The sequence below is a fragment of the Archocentrus centrarchus genome, chromosome 3, assembly GCF_007364275.1.
Source record: "Archocentrus centrarchus isolate MPI-CPG fArcCen1 chromosome 3, fArcCen1, whole genome shotgun sequence".
Classification (NCBI taxonomy): Eukaryota; Metazoa; Chordata; class Actinopteri; order Cichliformes; family Cichlidae; genus Archocentrus; species Archocentrus centrarchus.
The window spans coordinates 14,148,740-14,165,794 of record NC_044348.1 but is presented as its reverse complement, the minus strand read 5'-3'; the positions used below and the strand labels follow the sequence as shown (position 1 = coordinate 14,165,794).

At 40.0% G+C, this 17,055-nt stretch overlaps 1 protein-coding gene across 6 annotated transcripts in view; it reads left to right on the top strand.

Annotated features, from left to right (window-relative positions):
• The window catches only part of tjp1a (tight junction protein 1a), a 108,772-nt gene that overhangs the window by 57,250 nt on the left and 34,467 nt on the right, over positions 1-17,055 (top strand). The window contains exon 1 of one of the 6 annotated variants that reach the window (XM_030726370.1): positions 840-1,320. The exons of 4 other annotated variants lie outside the window; for them this stretch is intronic. In XM_030726370.1, coding sequence (XP_030582230.1) covers positions 1,297-1,320 — 24 coding nt within the window. In that variant the 5' untranslated portion in view covers positions 840-1,296. Of the gene's footprint in view, positions 1-839; positions 1,321-2,479; positions 2,601-17,055 lie in introns of those variants that run through there. One more of the 6 variants, XM_030726371.1, reaches the window with a different exon arrangement.

Sequence of the window (17,055 nt, the reverse complement as noted above, 5' to 3'; positions counted from 1 at the left end):
CATCTCTTCTCCTCTAGCCTATTTTAATATTTCAAAGGCTATTGTTTGCTGGAAACAGAAGTAAACTGAAACAGTGAAAACTGAGATTGTTGCGTCCTGAGGGTGGGGTCTGGTTTAGGAAGTCATAGAAATTTCACTGCATGGCTTGTGGGGTTTCCTGTGTGGTGACTTATCAACCACAAACACTGTCTGTGCCGCGAAATGATTTCAAATAAGGTCTCCCTATTTAGCTTATCGACTCATTTTGTAATCTGCCAGGCGAACTGCCCCAATACGACCCGCACAAACACAAAGGACAAGGGACAGAGCCTCGATCACTTCTTATGCAACTAACTTTAGATATTCTGCTCACGTTGTTTGGCTCTAAGGGCAGGCATCCCGCGGCCTGTTTGTCACACCGATATGCGCTGAATTGCACTTTCAATAAAAAAATCAAATATTTTAAAACAGAATACAAACTGCGATTTTGCCCTCTAAAATTTGAGATTTTATACGCTATTGTAGTCCTTGTGTTACAAACCATTCCCATTGTCACACATCGAAAGTGAGCATTCAGCATCAGCAGGGACAGCGGCGTCGCTTCTCCTTATTGTATCCCGGACTGTTAATTCCAAGCGATAGCAGGGGTGTAGACTTTATTGGCAGCGATAAAAGTAGGCTCAGAACAAGAATAAAAAAAACATGATGAGGTAATAACACATGGCTGACTAAAATTCAGCAGGGAAACGATAATAAGGTCTTCGTATTGGAGTAAATGGACGATGCCCCCGTTTTTTCCCCGTGGTCTCGCACCCCTATATACGCGTAATGGTCCGCTCCGCAGAGACACGACACGGCCGTTGCTCAGTGAGCCGAGAGCAGGGAAAGGTTTACTCAGCCTGCCATTGCTGCACACCGTCCTGGTGATGCCGACTCTTTCCAACTTTTCATCCAGAGGTTAGCGACGGAAATACCAAAGCAAGGAGGTCTTGTTTGGTTTTTATTTTCTCTTTTCTTTCCCTCCCCTCCCCAACAACCCACATTTCTTCCATGACTCTATACCTGAGTGGACTAACGTTTCTGGTGGCGAAGATAAGATAATGAACTTTAGACTTTCCACACGGCTTTTCGTGGCGTTTCCCGTCGTCCTGGATAAAATAAAATAACAACGCAGCCCGGCGTGGCGGCAGCTGGGCGAAAATTGAACTGGACTGGAGGGGAGGAAAAAAAAAATAGCGCACTCACCCAAGTGATTATCAAAACAAAGACAGGAACAACTTTTAACCTGCCACTTTAGAAGCGGAATAGCGGCGGAAAATGACCTCCAGAGCTTCAAATAAGGTGGGTACCTGGCAGGGAATAAATCGTGTGTGGACAGTATGCTGCTGGCTTATGTAACGTGTGTGATATACTAAAAGGCTAACAGAGGCCAAAAAGTGGTTAAGTTTCCAGCAGACTGGCTGTTGGTAGTTTATTAGTAGGCTACCGGTCGTGTAGGATGCCTAATAGTGTTTTGATGTGTGGCGCTTAGAGGTTATTTTGAAATCTTCACCTTGTAACACAACCTACAAGCAGCTATACAGTTTCTAGTGAACTACATTAAAATAATATGACTCTTATTGACTGTCAGTGATAAATCGCCTGGTGGTTTTCATAGCAGGTCTCAGCTGAGCTACCTGTTGATTTGTAGAGACCTTGTTTTATTAAAACGGTGGCAGGAAATCCCCATGGATCTGAAAAGTAAGTGAGCCTCTGAGGCAGGAATTCTGCTTCAGAGACCCAAGAATGTATCAGACCACAAAGCACATTAAGTTTTGAGAGGATTTTACACTACACTTTTGTGAAACACCTGCAAAAACTGTCTATTGCTGGCAAGATTATAGAAGCACCACTTTCCAAAAGTAATAAACAATCTTATTATAAGTGGTTTAACCCTAAATTAAGTTGATTGTGCTGGGACATCCTTTAACTTACCTGTCAGGTTCCTGCTGTGTGTAATTATCCTTCCATTCATCCATCCATCCACCCATCCAACCATTTTCTTCCGCATATCTGTTAAACCTTGCCAATTTCCCAGCTTTATATAAAATATAGCCTGTGTATGGAAGGTGTATAACATATTCTATGCCTTTATTGGTAGTAGATATTTTCACACGTGTTTGTGTTGCTTTTAAAAACACTTGAATTTTAATTATGTTTAAATAAAAGTTGCTGTGAAGAGAATTTAAGTAGGATAGACCTCACATTGGATATAAAATACTTCCCAAAGTCTTTTCTGTAGTTTTTTTTTTTTTGTCTTTGAGGGCTTTACTATTTACTAATTTTTTCCCTCACTTCGACAAGGAATGTGCAGTGTTTGTCACAAGTATTGTGATTCAGGTTTGAGCGGTTGTTCCAGTCAGACGAAACCGCCTCCCTCATTCGAGCTGATGACGACATGCTTATGGCTGGAGTCACACCTTTACATACAACTTACTACTGAGTGATACTTGAAGTTGGTAATGAGCCCGCAGTGGTTAATATGCTGATTGGTGTAAAATTAGCTGTGCTGTGCTCTTCAGTCTTCAGTTGTTCTCTGTGTATTGGAAATCTTTGCTGAAGTCTGGCTTTTACTACAGCAGGTAGGACTTTCTGTTTCAAGTAACACTGTAATCAAGATGGCAAGCTGGCACTTTTGGCTGCTTGCTTTTAGTACTCTGCTTAAACTCATAAGGAGACCAAAGAGGGTAGAAAATATCTTTTATTTAGCAATAAGTTTACATGATTGCTAACTTAATTAAGCCAGATAATATTTTCTTTAGATGCTTTTGAATAAATGCTTTCCTGTTCTATCTTGTAAAAATTCTTAGTAGTAGTTGAGCAACAACAGGCCAGATCCCCTACAATTAAGAAATAATATAAGTTCAATAACATTAGGGAAGGTAAGAATGGAAGTACTACAGTTCCCTGGTCATTATAGGTAGTAAGGGTAGGTTGATTATTTAACTAAACAATCAAGCTTTGCTGCTCTTGATAGTGGGCACTGGATGTGGCTAAAAGTTGGCGTGGCCAAACTGTCATGCCACACCAATATTATTCATTCCTTTCTTGTTAGAGCTACAGCAGTAAACAGCCACCCTCTTTCCACACCGATGCCTGAACACTGTAGACCAGCTAGCACTGCAAACCTTAGCCACACTTTGCTGTGTTTTCTTATTTTAAGGCTAGTTGGCTAGTTCTGCGTCTGCCTGTAATTGTTGGGACAGTTAAACTAGGGACTAGTAGTTTGAGACTACCGAACAGCCAGCTTTCTAAATTCACACGCTCATGGCTCAGGATGATTATCTGGTGTAATTCAACACTTTCTAGTTATGAGGAGGAGGGATGGGTGTTCTGTTAGATTTTTATTGGAAACTATTTAGCTGTTCTTGGAAGAGCACACCCGCTCAGAGGTGGTGGAGTGTAAAATGCTAGTTTTACCCGGCGCACTACGCAGGGGCCTCATTTTTGTTTATTATGTAAAGACTTCTTTGTGGCTGTAGTCATCTTTGGCTTTGCATGTTTTTCCTGTTTGGACAGTATTGTCTAATCTCACAATCTCACACGTTTTATCGGTTACATGCTTGGCAGTTAAAAGCACGTTCTTCTTTTATTGCTGTTGTTAGATGCCAGTCAGCAAGCACCTTCTAGGTGTGTTACCACTGGTGCCTTATCACCCATTACATCCTATCATATACAGGCAAAAGTAACACAAAATATACATTTTGGACAAAAACAATGCTGTGTTCAATGATCATGCCAAAAACGATCACTAATGGGAAGGTGATCTTTCCGCTCTGGACAACTCTTTACATTTACTTCTCAAAGGGAAAAACCAGTGGTCTTCTTTTCAATTTTAGAAAACAAAGCTAAAACTGTAAAATCTGTTCCGCCTGGCATTGTCTTCTCTTTGACTGTGTTAGCCTTCCTGTATTACCACTGTTAGCCATACTGTTACTTGCAGTTCATCATCAATAGCCACATGTTAACTCCCACTTGATGAGTAGTGCGAAACTCCTATGCCACGCCACTGTTTACCACATTCCACTTAATTCCGCAGTCGATGATAAACTGTAATAAAATGTTGCTGTGTAGTGTTTCTGGAATAGCGTTGCAACTTGTGGGTGTGTTGGCCTCATATCTCAGGCCACTGATGTTGTTATTGCACAATACTGTGTACTACCAGTGTGTCATTGGGTCAGTATGATGTATTATAAGTATTCAACTTTTACTCAGTTGTTACAGAAGATATTAGAGTGAATAGAAGGAAAACCTTTTATCTTACATAATCTTAGTTCAAGCTGCTTTTCAGTTTGTTTTGGTGGCTCTACACTATAAAATAACAGCTTGAGGAGAGTATGTCTGTGAAGACTGAAAGGGAATCCTCTTTCTGTTGGATGCCAAATGTCCTGCTGTGGCACTGGGAAGAGAGAGAGTGAAGTCTTGCTGGCTGCATTTGCTTCCAGAGTTGGGTGAAAACCATTCCTGGTTCCAGCCCTTTGAAAATTTGTTGTTGTTCCTTAAAGGTTTGGTGTTACTGTTATGAATGGCTTTTTACCAGTCAGTCTGTTATAGTTAAATAAGTTAACAGATAAAAAAAAACAGAGAAAATAGTCTGGCTATAGCTCTGGTATGCACTAGCAGTTTTTCACATAATGACTCCAGTGGAGTGGTATTGATTTATAAAGACATATATTTGATTGCCATTTAAATACATAATAATAACATTACTTTTTTTTTTTTTAAGCAGGGACAATAATCATTGTATGACTTGACCTGTCATATTTTTACCTGCCATATCAGCAGGTATGGCAGCCAAAGAATTTAATTTAAGGAATTTAATTAATTTACTATGTAATATAACCAGTCATTTAACTGATATCAAACTACTTAAAATTAAATATACATTAATCCAGTGAGGAGTTGGCGTTAACTTCCCTTCACTACAGTAAAAGTTGGCCTCATTCTGTGTTTGGCCTTCAGTCATCCCTGCTTACTTCTTTGAATGTAACACAAGTAAAGAGATGCAGTTTAGAGCAACCCTTTAGACGGCTGTGTTTTGGGAAGACAGACTGGAATAAATAGAAATTGCATTTAGATGGAGGAGGTTGTATTAATTAGAGTTGCACAGCAGGCCAAGAACAGCCTCTGTTTTGCTTTGATGATTACACATCTCCATTTACATCACTGAAAGAGGGAAATGCAATTAGAGTCCTGATGGTGTTTTTGTCCTGTATCCTAAGCTCTCCATCTTTTTTTTTTTTTTTTTTTTTTTTTTGAAGAACCGGGGCTGATATGGCAAGCAATTAATATAGCAGGCAATGGCCGTTGCCTTGTGTCTTTTACATGGAGCTGCACCATTAGTTTATTAATTATTTATCCAGTCTTATTCTTCGGAGGAGGTTTCAGATACCTTCTACTATCCCCTTACCAGTGCGAACAAGAACAAAACTCCCCAAAATATCATTAGGAATATCAACAAGAACTGGATATTGTCCAGAACAGATGTGGTCATACTCGAGAATGGATTTTTGCAAATGCAGATGTGTTTACACATGTTTGTCATTGCATGCAGTCTGTTTTGCATAAATGCTGGGCGTTGTGGAGCCCACTTGTCCATTCTTGGGCTCAGTGAAGGTCATTTGTACATGGCAAAGAGTGATGAGTGCAGTGTGGGTCCTGCCTTTCTGCTGTCTGAGCATGCAGCAGCTTGAAGATCTGTTGAGAACCACAAAAGACGCCAGCATCCTAAACACACCCACACATGGGTCTTTGATTAGCTCTTGATTCAAAGTCCTCTCAGCCCTTATGAGAGAAGGTCTAAGCTGTCTTTGTATAGGATGAGAGGGATGCCAGTTGAAGGCAGCAGCCGGGGGCCTGTTGGTGCAGCTGGACTTAAGTTTTCCTTTTTTTTTTTTCTTTTTTTTTTTTGGCTAGTTTGTCTCCGGCTGTGACCAAACTAAATATGAGTGTCTGTTCATGTAAGCTATTTTGTCTGGGACAGATGTTTAGGCATTGAGCTGTGAAAAAAAAAAAGACAGAATGTAACTTCCAAAAGACGTACGGAGTAAGCTTCATTTAAGTGTGATAATACTATAGAAGAGTAAGACAGTGAACTGCGATACTATAAAAGTAAAGACACTGAACGAAAGCAGCTGTTTGTGATATTTCAGTGTCAAGGAACTCGAAAATGTGGCAGTTATCAAGGATATCTGACCTGCTTATCCTTTCATCTCTGGAGGGAAATCCAGGGCAGATACACACAGCAGGAGGCAGGTGGATAGCAGAGAGAGAGTGAAAGAGAAGGAAAACAGAAAATGCCTTCTGAGGGAGGAGGGGTTATCGGAGGAGTGAAATGGAGAGGAAGGAGTGGGAGGGAGAGATGCACCGGCTATAATCTGAGTCACATGGCAGATCTTAAAAAGACTGCTTCTCTCTTCTGTAATCATGGCTTTAAAACTTTGGACCAGCACATTAATATATATTTTAATTGAATTCAAATGTAACATTAAAATAGAGGGAATTCAATTTAATTTCCCAGTGTGGGCTAGAGGCTTTTGTGGCATAAGACTAGCAGTAGTTTTGCAAAACAGTCCACACATTTTGTTTAATTCATTGAGGTTGGCATTGTGCTCTGTCTTTAGATGGATGTTATGAAAATACTGTACAACAGATTAATGACCAGTAATTCCATGTGGAAAAGAAATACACACACACAAAAAAAAAATAGTTATGTGGCATACCACTCACACTGCTTGTTAATTCTTATATTTACAAGCACACCATGTCCTTGGATGTCATTGTTCCATGTCTCTGATTTTCTGCAGTAGCGGGGGGTGTGGTGTAAACTCTTGCTAAATTTCTCCTTCCACCAAAAATAGTTTAAAACAAGATGCATTAAGTTGGAGTTAAGTAAACATGATAAATTAATTTTAGCAGTGGTCAGTAAGCTTTAGGAGTTTGGTGAGGCAGTTGTTTTGTTGTGGCTCACTCTTGTGGCTGACTGGGCTGAAAACTAAACATGTTTTGTGTCTGTGTGATGTTGTACAAGCATGTCGTTTCATGCAAAAAGATCATAGCAGGAGTCTGCCCAGGAAGTCCAGACCTCGCTTCTGTTATGAGTTGTAATGTTCAGTCTAAATGTCACAAAGCTACCTCTGGAAGACAGACTGGGATGGGATTAATGCTTCATTCGCCGTTTTAACTTTATCTTGAGCTGTAGTAATAAAATAATTCACCACCTGTCTCTTACCTGCTGATACTCTTGATGGAACTGGATTGAAATATCTTTAGTATTGCTCATTGCTATTTTCTTGATCCTTACCATAAAGTGCATCGAGCCAAGTAAGGACCACTCCAAACCAGCCCTGCATCCTTTCTGGCAGGGCAGTGCAGGGCAGGACTCCGCAGGGATTTATCATTCCCGCTACAGGCATAAGGGATTTGACACTGGGTGTTTTGTGTGCGTGTGCGTGTGTGTGTGTGCGTGAGACAGACTGAGAGCAAGAGAGGAAGAGGGGAGGTACAAGAGAGAGTGCATGTGGCAGCCGTGGCTCAGCTGGTTAGGGGAGAGAGAAAGAGACTGGAACAGATTCATCCCAAGGCTTGCTGCCCTACATGCCTACACACACACACACACACACACTCCCTCTCTTGCCCCGTCTCTCTTTCTCTTTCTGTCTCTGCCTGTCGTGCATTCATTTGCTTATCTTCCACGGTGTTGGGAGTGCTGCACTGTCCTTTCTATTTGGCAAACAGTTGTCAGCCTATGGAAGACACTGTCTGCAGCTTTAGCTAAAAATAAGGAATAATCAGATGTCAGACTTGATCCTCATGAATTTGCTTTTTTTTTTTTTTTTTGCAAACTGTTTGGATAAAAGAGGCTCTGCATTCATACAATAGGCTAATATCAACACATATCTAGTGACACAGTAGCTCAAAATTGGCATTATATATTCATTGCCTAATCCTCAGCTGTGACTGCTGTTCTCCACTCTCCCAGTGGTGTATGTGTGATGTGACAATCAAGCAATTTGACCCCAACACCATGTCGTAGACAAGAGCCTGTCATTCATCATCATTAACCATTATCATCAAACCTGGTGGCAGGCAGAACTACAAAGCAATTTTTATAATGATAAAGGAAACAACTTAATGCACCTCACTGAAATCATGACTTTCTACATGGTTCTAGGTGTAATATAGTAGTAGTGTAATAGTAGGACTGCAGTGTTTCCCACATTTAGATTCTTTTACATGTACATGTCCACATGTGTACTGTCCTGAATTAATTGTTAAAAAATACCTTTTATAAGTTTTGAGTCTTCAAATATTTGAATTCCCGAGTTCCCTTTTTGATTTAAAACAAACTAAAAAGGAGAAATATAATCCGCTGCCTCTCGAGTGCGTCTCCCGTCCTGCTGACAGACTCCACCAACGTGGGCTGCAGCTGGCTATGGAAGTCCTCGTTCTGCTCTGTAAACCTCAGTGGGCTCACCATAGTGGCAAAATAACCAGTTTGTTTTATTTTTTTAACCTGCTGCAGATTAGAGTGACCCTCCAGCTCACAGCGGCTCGCCAGTGCAGAATCAGCACTATCATCACCAGCTGAGTTGGTGTCTGTCTGATTGTAAGATGAGATCTTCTCTGTTGAAGCAGCTCAAAGAAGATGTGCATGTATAAAGATGTGGAGGACCACCACAGTAGCAACCTGGCTAGCAAATCAGGTCGTTGGGAAAGTTAAAAAAAAAAAAAAAAAAGATTGGAAGAGCCAGGGCTGGTTGGTTAGGAGTTTCTGAACCTCAAAATAAGAGCACTAGTAAACTGATTGCAGAGAGTGTCATTCTCGGATACACAAAAAATATATAAAGATAAAAATCACAGCGAAGTGAGTGATCAAATATGATTGACCAGATGTAACTATACCTTGGCACCCCATCAAAGTGAAGTCTGTGTGGGAAGCATTGTTGTTTTCTTCACTTAGTGAAGAACCAACATATTGATTATTTTAAGGGTTACCCAAAATTCATTTTTAAAAAAGTGTCAATACAGTATTTTATTCATTGATCATCTTGTAATTTTCACATTCCTGCTGTGTTATCGTACTATAACGATTGGCGTGTGTGTGTGTGGGCGTGTTACGTGTATGCGTACATTGTTTGTAAATACACAATTGGAAGTAAACATTTTTTAGTGCAGTGGCACTTTGAGATCATTGGAATGTGTTGTCATGCACATCTATAAATAAGTGTTCATTAAGCAGTGATACTAATAGTGCCAGTAATTGATTACTTTGTCTTATACAATGAATATGTAGCATGCAAAAAAAGAAGAAATGTATGTATTTATTATTCATTTGTTTGGTGTTTGTGAACAGCTGTTTTTGCCATCTGATATAATGAAGATAAAAAGAATGGCATGATAAATTAACAGACATGTTTGTGTTTTAATACATGAGCAAAGCGAACAAGTGCCGCAGGCGCTTAATTATGCCAGATGCTCGGTCAAATTCAAAAATAGCTCCTTTCCCTGAACTGGAGAATCAGTGTTTTTAACAAAGCGCTTGACTTAAAAACTTCAAATGAAACCGATTCATTTCATCACTGGAGTAATATGCAGTTAAGATAATCCCAGGCAAATCCGAGGAAAATAACTGAATTTGAAACGATTTGCGGGCTGTGACAACAATCTACAGCTAACTTCCAACACATTCTGCGTGCTGCTGATAACAATGTGTCATGCCTGAGTAAGGACTAAAAGGAAACAGGACTGCTTGCTGCCGCTGTTACCCTCTGAAATGCTTTAGCTTCAGATGCTCATACATAGCAGTTGTATTGCTGTGATGAGACATTTCCAATTTGCAGTGTTTACAGAACAGCACGATTGGTTAACTGTGTAAAATACTGTAACGTGTTAGATAGGGATGCACTAATTGTGAAATTCAGGGCTGATGTCAGAAGATGAACAAATGTACTGTAGAACATTTTACAGTTTTAAATACATTTTAAATTAATAACATGGGAATATAGAATAGACTAAAATCTTAATTCTGACCAGTCAAAAGCTTCAAGTGTTACAGAGGAGTACAAATGGAAAACTAAATTCTTTGGTCAGTCCCAAATAAAGAGATATTAATACAAAATAAAATCTCAAGCTATATTGTATCATGTCTTTTGTATAGATTCAAAACTGTTATAAATTGTTGGGAAACAACCTTGCAAATAAATGGACAATAATCAATATATATATATATATATATATATATATATATATATATATATATCCTCAGTACAAATTCAAGAAACTTGCACATGTAAACAAAAGAGAGCATAAACAAAGTGACATATTCATTCAGTTGGGGTCCACTTACACTCCAAGGCAAAGACTAAATAATACAAATTTTTAAAAAGGCCCAAGAAGTGCACTAGTATCTCAGTGAAGTGGGCTGTGAATATGGATCAAATGTGCGACTTGACCACAAATCGAGTGTGTTAGTTCAGCTGTCTCTCTGCACTCTGTATAGTTGGGAAACTGCTGTCTGACAGAAATGTTTATGGCAGGTTGGTAATGAGAGTTAGGTACTTAATCAGCTGCTTAAATCCAACATTTTTGACCATGCCTGCTGGCATTACATCTTTTACAATGAAGTTGGCTGTTACATTTGTGAAATCACTGTCTCTCTTTGTTTTTGGGATGTATGGGAGAAGAGTCTGGGGCTGTGTAGTTTTGCATTGTGCGTAGTCTAAAGGATGGCACTGCTTAGTATGATTAACAATGATTTGTGGTGTTACCTGCCTTTGTGGGAATGCTACTGACACAGTTTGCAGTGTGTGCTGCTCTGCTTCTTTGTCGGACTTTAAACAGCTAAAATGTCTTGACACTACTGACTTCCTCTGTCCCTTCTTTACAGAAGTGTCCCCTTTCTTTTGAGGCTTGAGCTGCATCTGTTCGGCAACGCTGTCGTTTGAGTTTTCGAAAACATTTTGTGTTGTCATTTTTGTCATTTATCTCACTCACACTTCTAAGTACTGGTCTGTATTGCTGCAGTAGCCCAAATGTTAGCACATGTGCTGCTGCTGGCTGCTGTGTCAACCTAACCTGACACACCTCTAACTCTGGTCACATGGTTGGTTTCAGCCCTTTATTAGACCATCTTTGAATGGCCATAAATATCCAACACATTTATTCAACACAAAAGTGATGCAACACACCCGATTAAGACCGACTAGTGTCAAAAGACTGATTGCTGGTGGTAAGGTTTATACTAGTTGATACACTTGTGCATCCCCAGCTTTATATGATTGTGGGCAGGTCTTTTTAGCTACAGCTTGTGCTTGTTCATTTCTCTGTTTTGATTGCCTGCAGCCATTTTAGAGACATGCTGTAGTTGCCGAGTTGCCACACCCCTAATGTAGTTGTAAGGAAGTGTTTATTGCTCCCTGAAGCACACGCACAATACATTTTGTTAGTCAAATACTGTGAGATAAAGCTTTTCCTCTCGGCTTAATGTAACATACCAACTGCTTTAACTCTACCTGGATTAGGTGCGCTCAGATGCTTAGTCACTCCTCAGATGTTTTGCACTCCAAGCTGCACTTCCTAGAGTCCCCAGCAATGCACATCAGTTGTGGAGTGTATCAGAAGAACATTTGTTTAAAAAAAAAAAAAAAAAACGTGAATTGCGCCACAATTTCTGTCAATCCTGAATAACAAAAAAAGGGCTCAAGTTGAATTTTAGTTAAATGAAGGTCACATGCTTTTTTTGTATTCATGTTCATTCAACTTAGTTTCACTTCATATTTTTTCCATTGGTCATCCATGTCTCACCTGCAGTGGCTTTGTGCCCTGCCCCACATGTTGAGGACCACTGCTCTACACCACCATTTGAATTACCTGTTCTGGGCTATGGTTAAAAATGTGCAACATGTTAGGCTCCATGAGGGGAGAACATGCTCCCTTAGTAGATATGAATGTCTAATTTTTAGCAAATAACAACACAAAGGTTCATAGATACAGATAATATTAATAGTACATAAATGACCTACACCAGTCAGTTATTGTATGTACGTTACTGAAGAGTAAAATAAGGCTTCTATTACATATTTGCATATTCTAATTAGATGCAGTGCAGTGATAAGCTCAATATTTCTTTTTGTTCTCTTGAAGTAATTTTCGGTTTTATTGTCTTTCTGTAGTTGTAAATCTTGATGAAGAACACACTCACCCCTCCCAGTCTCCCATCACTTTGTTGAACGGTAATTGTGTTGCCAGTTAAGTGCTGGGAAAGTGGGTGCTCTCATTAATTCACTATAGATTCTGCCCCACAACATGCCTATTGTAGCAAAGTCCTCAGAAAGCTTGGGAATGCCATTGAGTGGGTTGGGCCTCTTGTTTTATGACATCATGTGACTCCGTTCACTATGAGTTGTGGTTTGGAGTTGCGTAGTTTGAAAATGTGCAACGTGTTTGCAATGTGAAAGGCATTATGTTTATAGCTCTGTGTAAAATATTTCAGAACATTAAAATTCTTAATATAATACTCTGCTTCAGGGGTCTGTGCTGTTTGCAGCTCATTTTGGTTTCTAAAACTGGAGTGGCATGAGTGGAGTGGAAAGGCCCCTTGCTGAGTCACTCCTGTGTTTAATGTGTGTGTAAATATGTGTGCCTTCTTGCCTGTGTAGTGACATCCACCCACAGTGTGAAGCAGGAACCATAATTTACATACACCAGGAATACTAATGTTATGTTTTGTCAGGATTCAGAGCGTAACATGGACACCCTTTGAATTCTGCTGCTTGGTTTTTGTCCATGAAACAGCCTGCTATACTTACTTTGACTTGTGTGTTAGATAGAATGGTTTGGACTTGAAATTGTACATCCAGAATGATACTTATTTTAATATTATTTCAGTGTTGATTAAAAGCCAAGAAAAGGCAGACATCAAGCAGTCACAGCTCCTCTAAATAACTTTGTAAATGCTCAGTTTAACCCTTTGCACACAGTGCATGTATGCAGTCACATAAGTATGATAGCTGATATAGCTGAAGCCCATTAAACATTCTTATTTATGGTTTGTTGTTGTGTCTTTTGGAGCAGTTTTATACTTGCATACGAAATGGTGAAAATGTGTAAACCATTTACTGTAGCTCTATAACCACACTTGACACCCTGATGCTCCCCCTAAAATCTTCCTTTCTTTAACATTTTTAGTTTTTACTGTGGCCTGGGAGAATCCTTGATGCTTTTGATTTCCTGAGACATGCGTGTCCATCAACCAATCAACATATTAACTGTAAATGTCAATCCACTGTTTTCTTCCTCACTTTTCCATCTTAGTAGTCAAGAGTTGCAACTAAACCTTGATTGATTGACTATCAAAAGATTTAAAGGGTTGTATTTCACTCTTTTGTCAGGCACTAACCACACAACACAGCTCTGGACGTTTCTGGCAAGCAAGCAAAACACAAATAAGCCGTGTATGTTAGCAAGACACACAGACTAGAGAAAGTTGCACTTCATAGCACACAACTTAAAATTACAGTTATTTGCTGATATCAGATTTGGAGAGAAGAGAATGTGGGCTAATTGTGTAATTGCTGTTTACTCTGCATTTTTTTCTCTTTTCGAAAACCGGAATGATAATTTTTGTTTAATCCTCTTATCAAGTTGCTAACAGTGTGCTTTAGGGTGATGGGGGAGGTAGCCGCCCAGCCATAAACAGTAAAAAAGATGGACCGTGACGTGACGTGACCCATTGGTTTCTGAAGTCCTGTTTCTGAAGCCCCAAGTTGAGCATTTCCATGGCTGCCATCTTGGTGTTTTACAACTGGATGTGACAAGCAAGGGGCAGCTCTGATTGTGAAACTGCACACTCAGTGGCTAATTAAAATCACAAGTCGTTAATCTGAATAATACACTTTTCTGAAACTTAATATGACCATAATTTAAAAATTGCACTCCATGTTTTATTCAGTATAATCCAAGTTGAGTGACTGAGCCCGCAAACTCAGTTAGGAAAATGTTTACTGAGGGCCAGAAGTCTTTTTGGCAACCACAGGTTTAAGGCACTTCCTCGTTGGCTTCACGTTTCAGATCCAAAAGCTACATCCATCTTTTACATTGTCTATGCACCCAGCTCTGCACACACTTGCACAGAAAAGCCGTCTATTTGGGTGGAAGTGTGTGAACCTTTTTTTTGTGTCTCAATTGAAGAAAGAAAGGAGAAAAAAAAAAAAAAAAAAGAACAAGCTTCAAAACATCGAGTATATTCAATTTATTGCCCACACCTACTTAAATGCACAAAAGGGTAACTGGGGCTATTGGAAACCCTCACATCCCCACCCAAAAAACCTAAAAACAAAACATCTGTGCACACTAAAGGTTAACTGCCTTGTTGAACTTATGGTCCGTTATCATTGGTAGTCCTGTTCAGTTTAATAAGAGTAATTAAGTATTTAGTAATTTGTCCAAACAAAACTGCAGCCTCTGAAGTACTTAATTAATCACACCTCTAAGACACCATGTATCAGTTACATTGCAGCACATGTCTTCTGGTCTGTGTTACATGCTTTTTTTTTCTACCAAAATATGTTTTTTTTTTCCTTCTACAGCCACTAATACTGATTTATTTTGATTCCCTGATATTAAATCACACCAGTTCCATTCACATTACATTCATTTGTGTTGATCTGTGTCAGTTTTCGTTTTGTGCTCATTGAGTGTTAAAAGAAAAACAAGAAAGAAGTGCGAATGAAGTGGAGAGGGCGGTTATGGCAGAAAGCTGCCGAGCCTAATGTGAGGGAAACCGTTTGGAATGAGAATCAAGTTGAGTGAGAGCCTCGTATCCTTATCTGCATTCCTGTAATGTGTGTATGTGTGGGAAGGGAGGGGCAGGGTGGGAAAACTGATTGTTGTGTGTTTGGTTATTGGCTGAATTCAAAATTCAAGCGCTGGATCTGGTTATCATTCTTTGGCTGACGGTTTGTTTCCCCCATCACAAAAGTAAAGCGCAGTAGTGGTTGTTTGTGTTTTCTGGATACAGTTCACAGTGGAAAAACAAAATGTTTTCACCTCCTGTATGTGACCTTACAGCCTTCAGGATGCTCCCCTTATCTGCTCTCCGTGTTACCAGCCCACATGTACAGATACCCGCAAATAGTTTAGTGTGATAAACTAATGACTGCTGATAAAACTGGCTGTTAAATGCAGTGAAGAGGTCGACTCATTAAACAGTTTCCTCTCAAGATGTCAAACTTTAACCCTTTTTGACAAGTAATTTGATGTTTAATGGAAGGAGACAACCCTTCCATTAAGACAGACAACCCACAGCTTAAACTAAACATAAAATAGAAAGGCAGGATCCCACCAGAAGTTACTGTTCTCCTCTATGACCTCAACACTTCCTGTCTCTCTAGGCAGAGAACAATTAGTGTGGTTGGGCTGAGATGACTTTGCTGCTGGACAAGCTGCATATGAGATGCTAGCCTAGCCTAGCTGTGTGTTTCGGTCAGTGAACAGCCCACTGCACATCAGCTCTGTGGTGCTGCACTGTAGTCAGTGACAATAAGCAGAGCTTGCACCTGGCACAGTGGGGGGGGGGACAACAACACTGCAATCATGGTTTGAGATTGATACACTAATATAAGCTGCAAATGGACATTATGCCTCATATTAAAGAAGTCAGTGCAGTCACCTGTTTAATCTAGTTAAAAGCTAAGTGTTTCTGTATTAATGGTCTGGATGAGCAATTGCTTTACAGAGGCTATAACTCAATTAACTGACAAGATCTTCTCACAAAATCTAATTCTGAATCAGATATGGTTAAAAGTTCAACTGGTCCTTTCCTAGTTGGCACACATCCTCAGGAGTTGAGAAACAGACATCTGCATGGCTATTCCCAGCTTCTTTCATCTGAGTCTTAGTAGTTTGGTAGTTTACTGTAAGAGCCATTCTTGCTGACAAGAGGATCCATCCATCCATCCATCCATCCATCCATCCATCCATCCATCCATCCATCCATCCATCCATCCATCCATCCCACTCTCTGTTTTCATGAGACAGCAGCGGTAGACTTCATAGAGAAGCATGGCTCAGATTAACGTTTTAATCCAAAAGCCTGGATTATAGGTTTTGTATTTTATTCCTACCCTCACTATTCTAGCAGTGACTCTGTCAGATAATTTTTAGTCAGAGGTGTGTGTGTGTGTGTGTGTGTGTGTGTGTGTGTGTGTGTGTGTGTGTGTGTGTGTGTGTGTGTGTCTTGTCTGCTGCATTGAGGAGAGTCCCGATGGTGAGTTTTTCTCTCTCTCTCTCTCTCTCTCTCCAAGGAGCTGTGTGACAGAGTAGAGCTGCTATTTGAAACTAATTAACTCGAGCATATTTGAGCATGTCAGCACAACCGTACATCATCGTTGACAGGCTCTGCATCATCGTCGTCATCGTCATCTGCCTATTGGCTACTTGCCTTCATCTGCACGCCCTCTCTCCTCCCATCATAGTAACAACCTGCCCTAAAAATCGCTACTGCTGAATTCATCTGTTTACCACTGAAGGTGACGGCAGTCATTTTGTTGGGGTTGTTATTAAATGTGCTCTTCATGGAGCTGCACAGTAGACATTAATCTGAAAGACAGGATGTAAAAGCATACCACTAAGGCTTGCACATCGCATTTGTTTGCTGTTGAGTGTTCGCCCTCCGGAAGGAGCGTGTGTGTCGTGTGTGCACTGCTGCTTCATTCTTTTTTTCGGGTCTATTAATCGGAGAGATATGGCTTCCATGGATATAAATGCCCCAGTGAAGGGAGTTTTTGGTAAAAGGGTGATGATCCTGTTGAAGTTACCAGTGTATTCATTTTACTATCATTCTCTATTGTACTCGATGCATTGATAAATCAGCTAAACATTGGTGTCAGCTGATATCAGCCTATGATCAAATAAGATGACAAATACTGACAGCAGCTGTTTATCTGCTGTGTTACATGAGTTTTGTGCAGGCTAGATGTTTAAAGATGGTGTCATGGCAGGTAAAAACAGCAATGTTGTATTTTTATAATGAATATT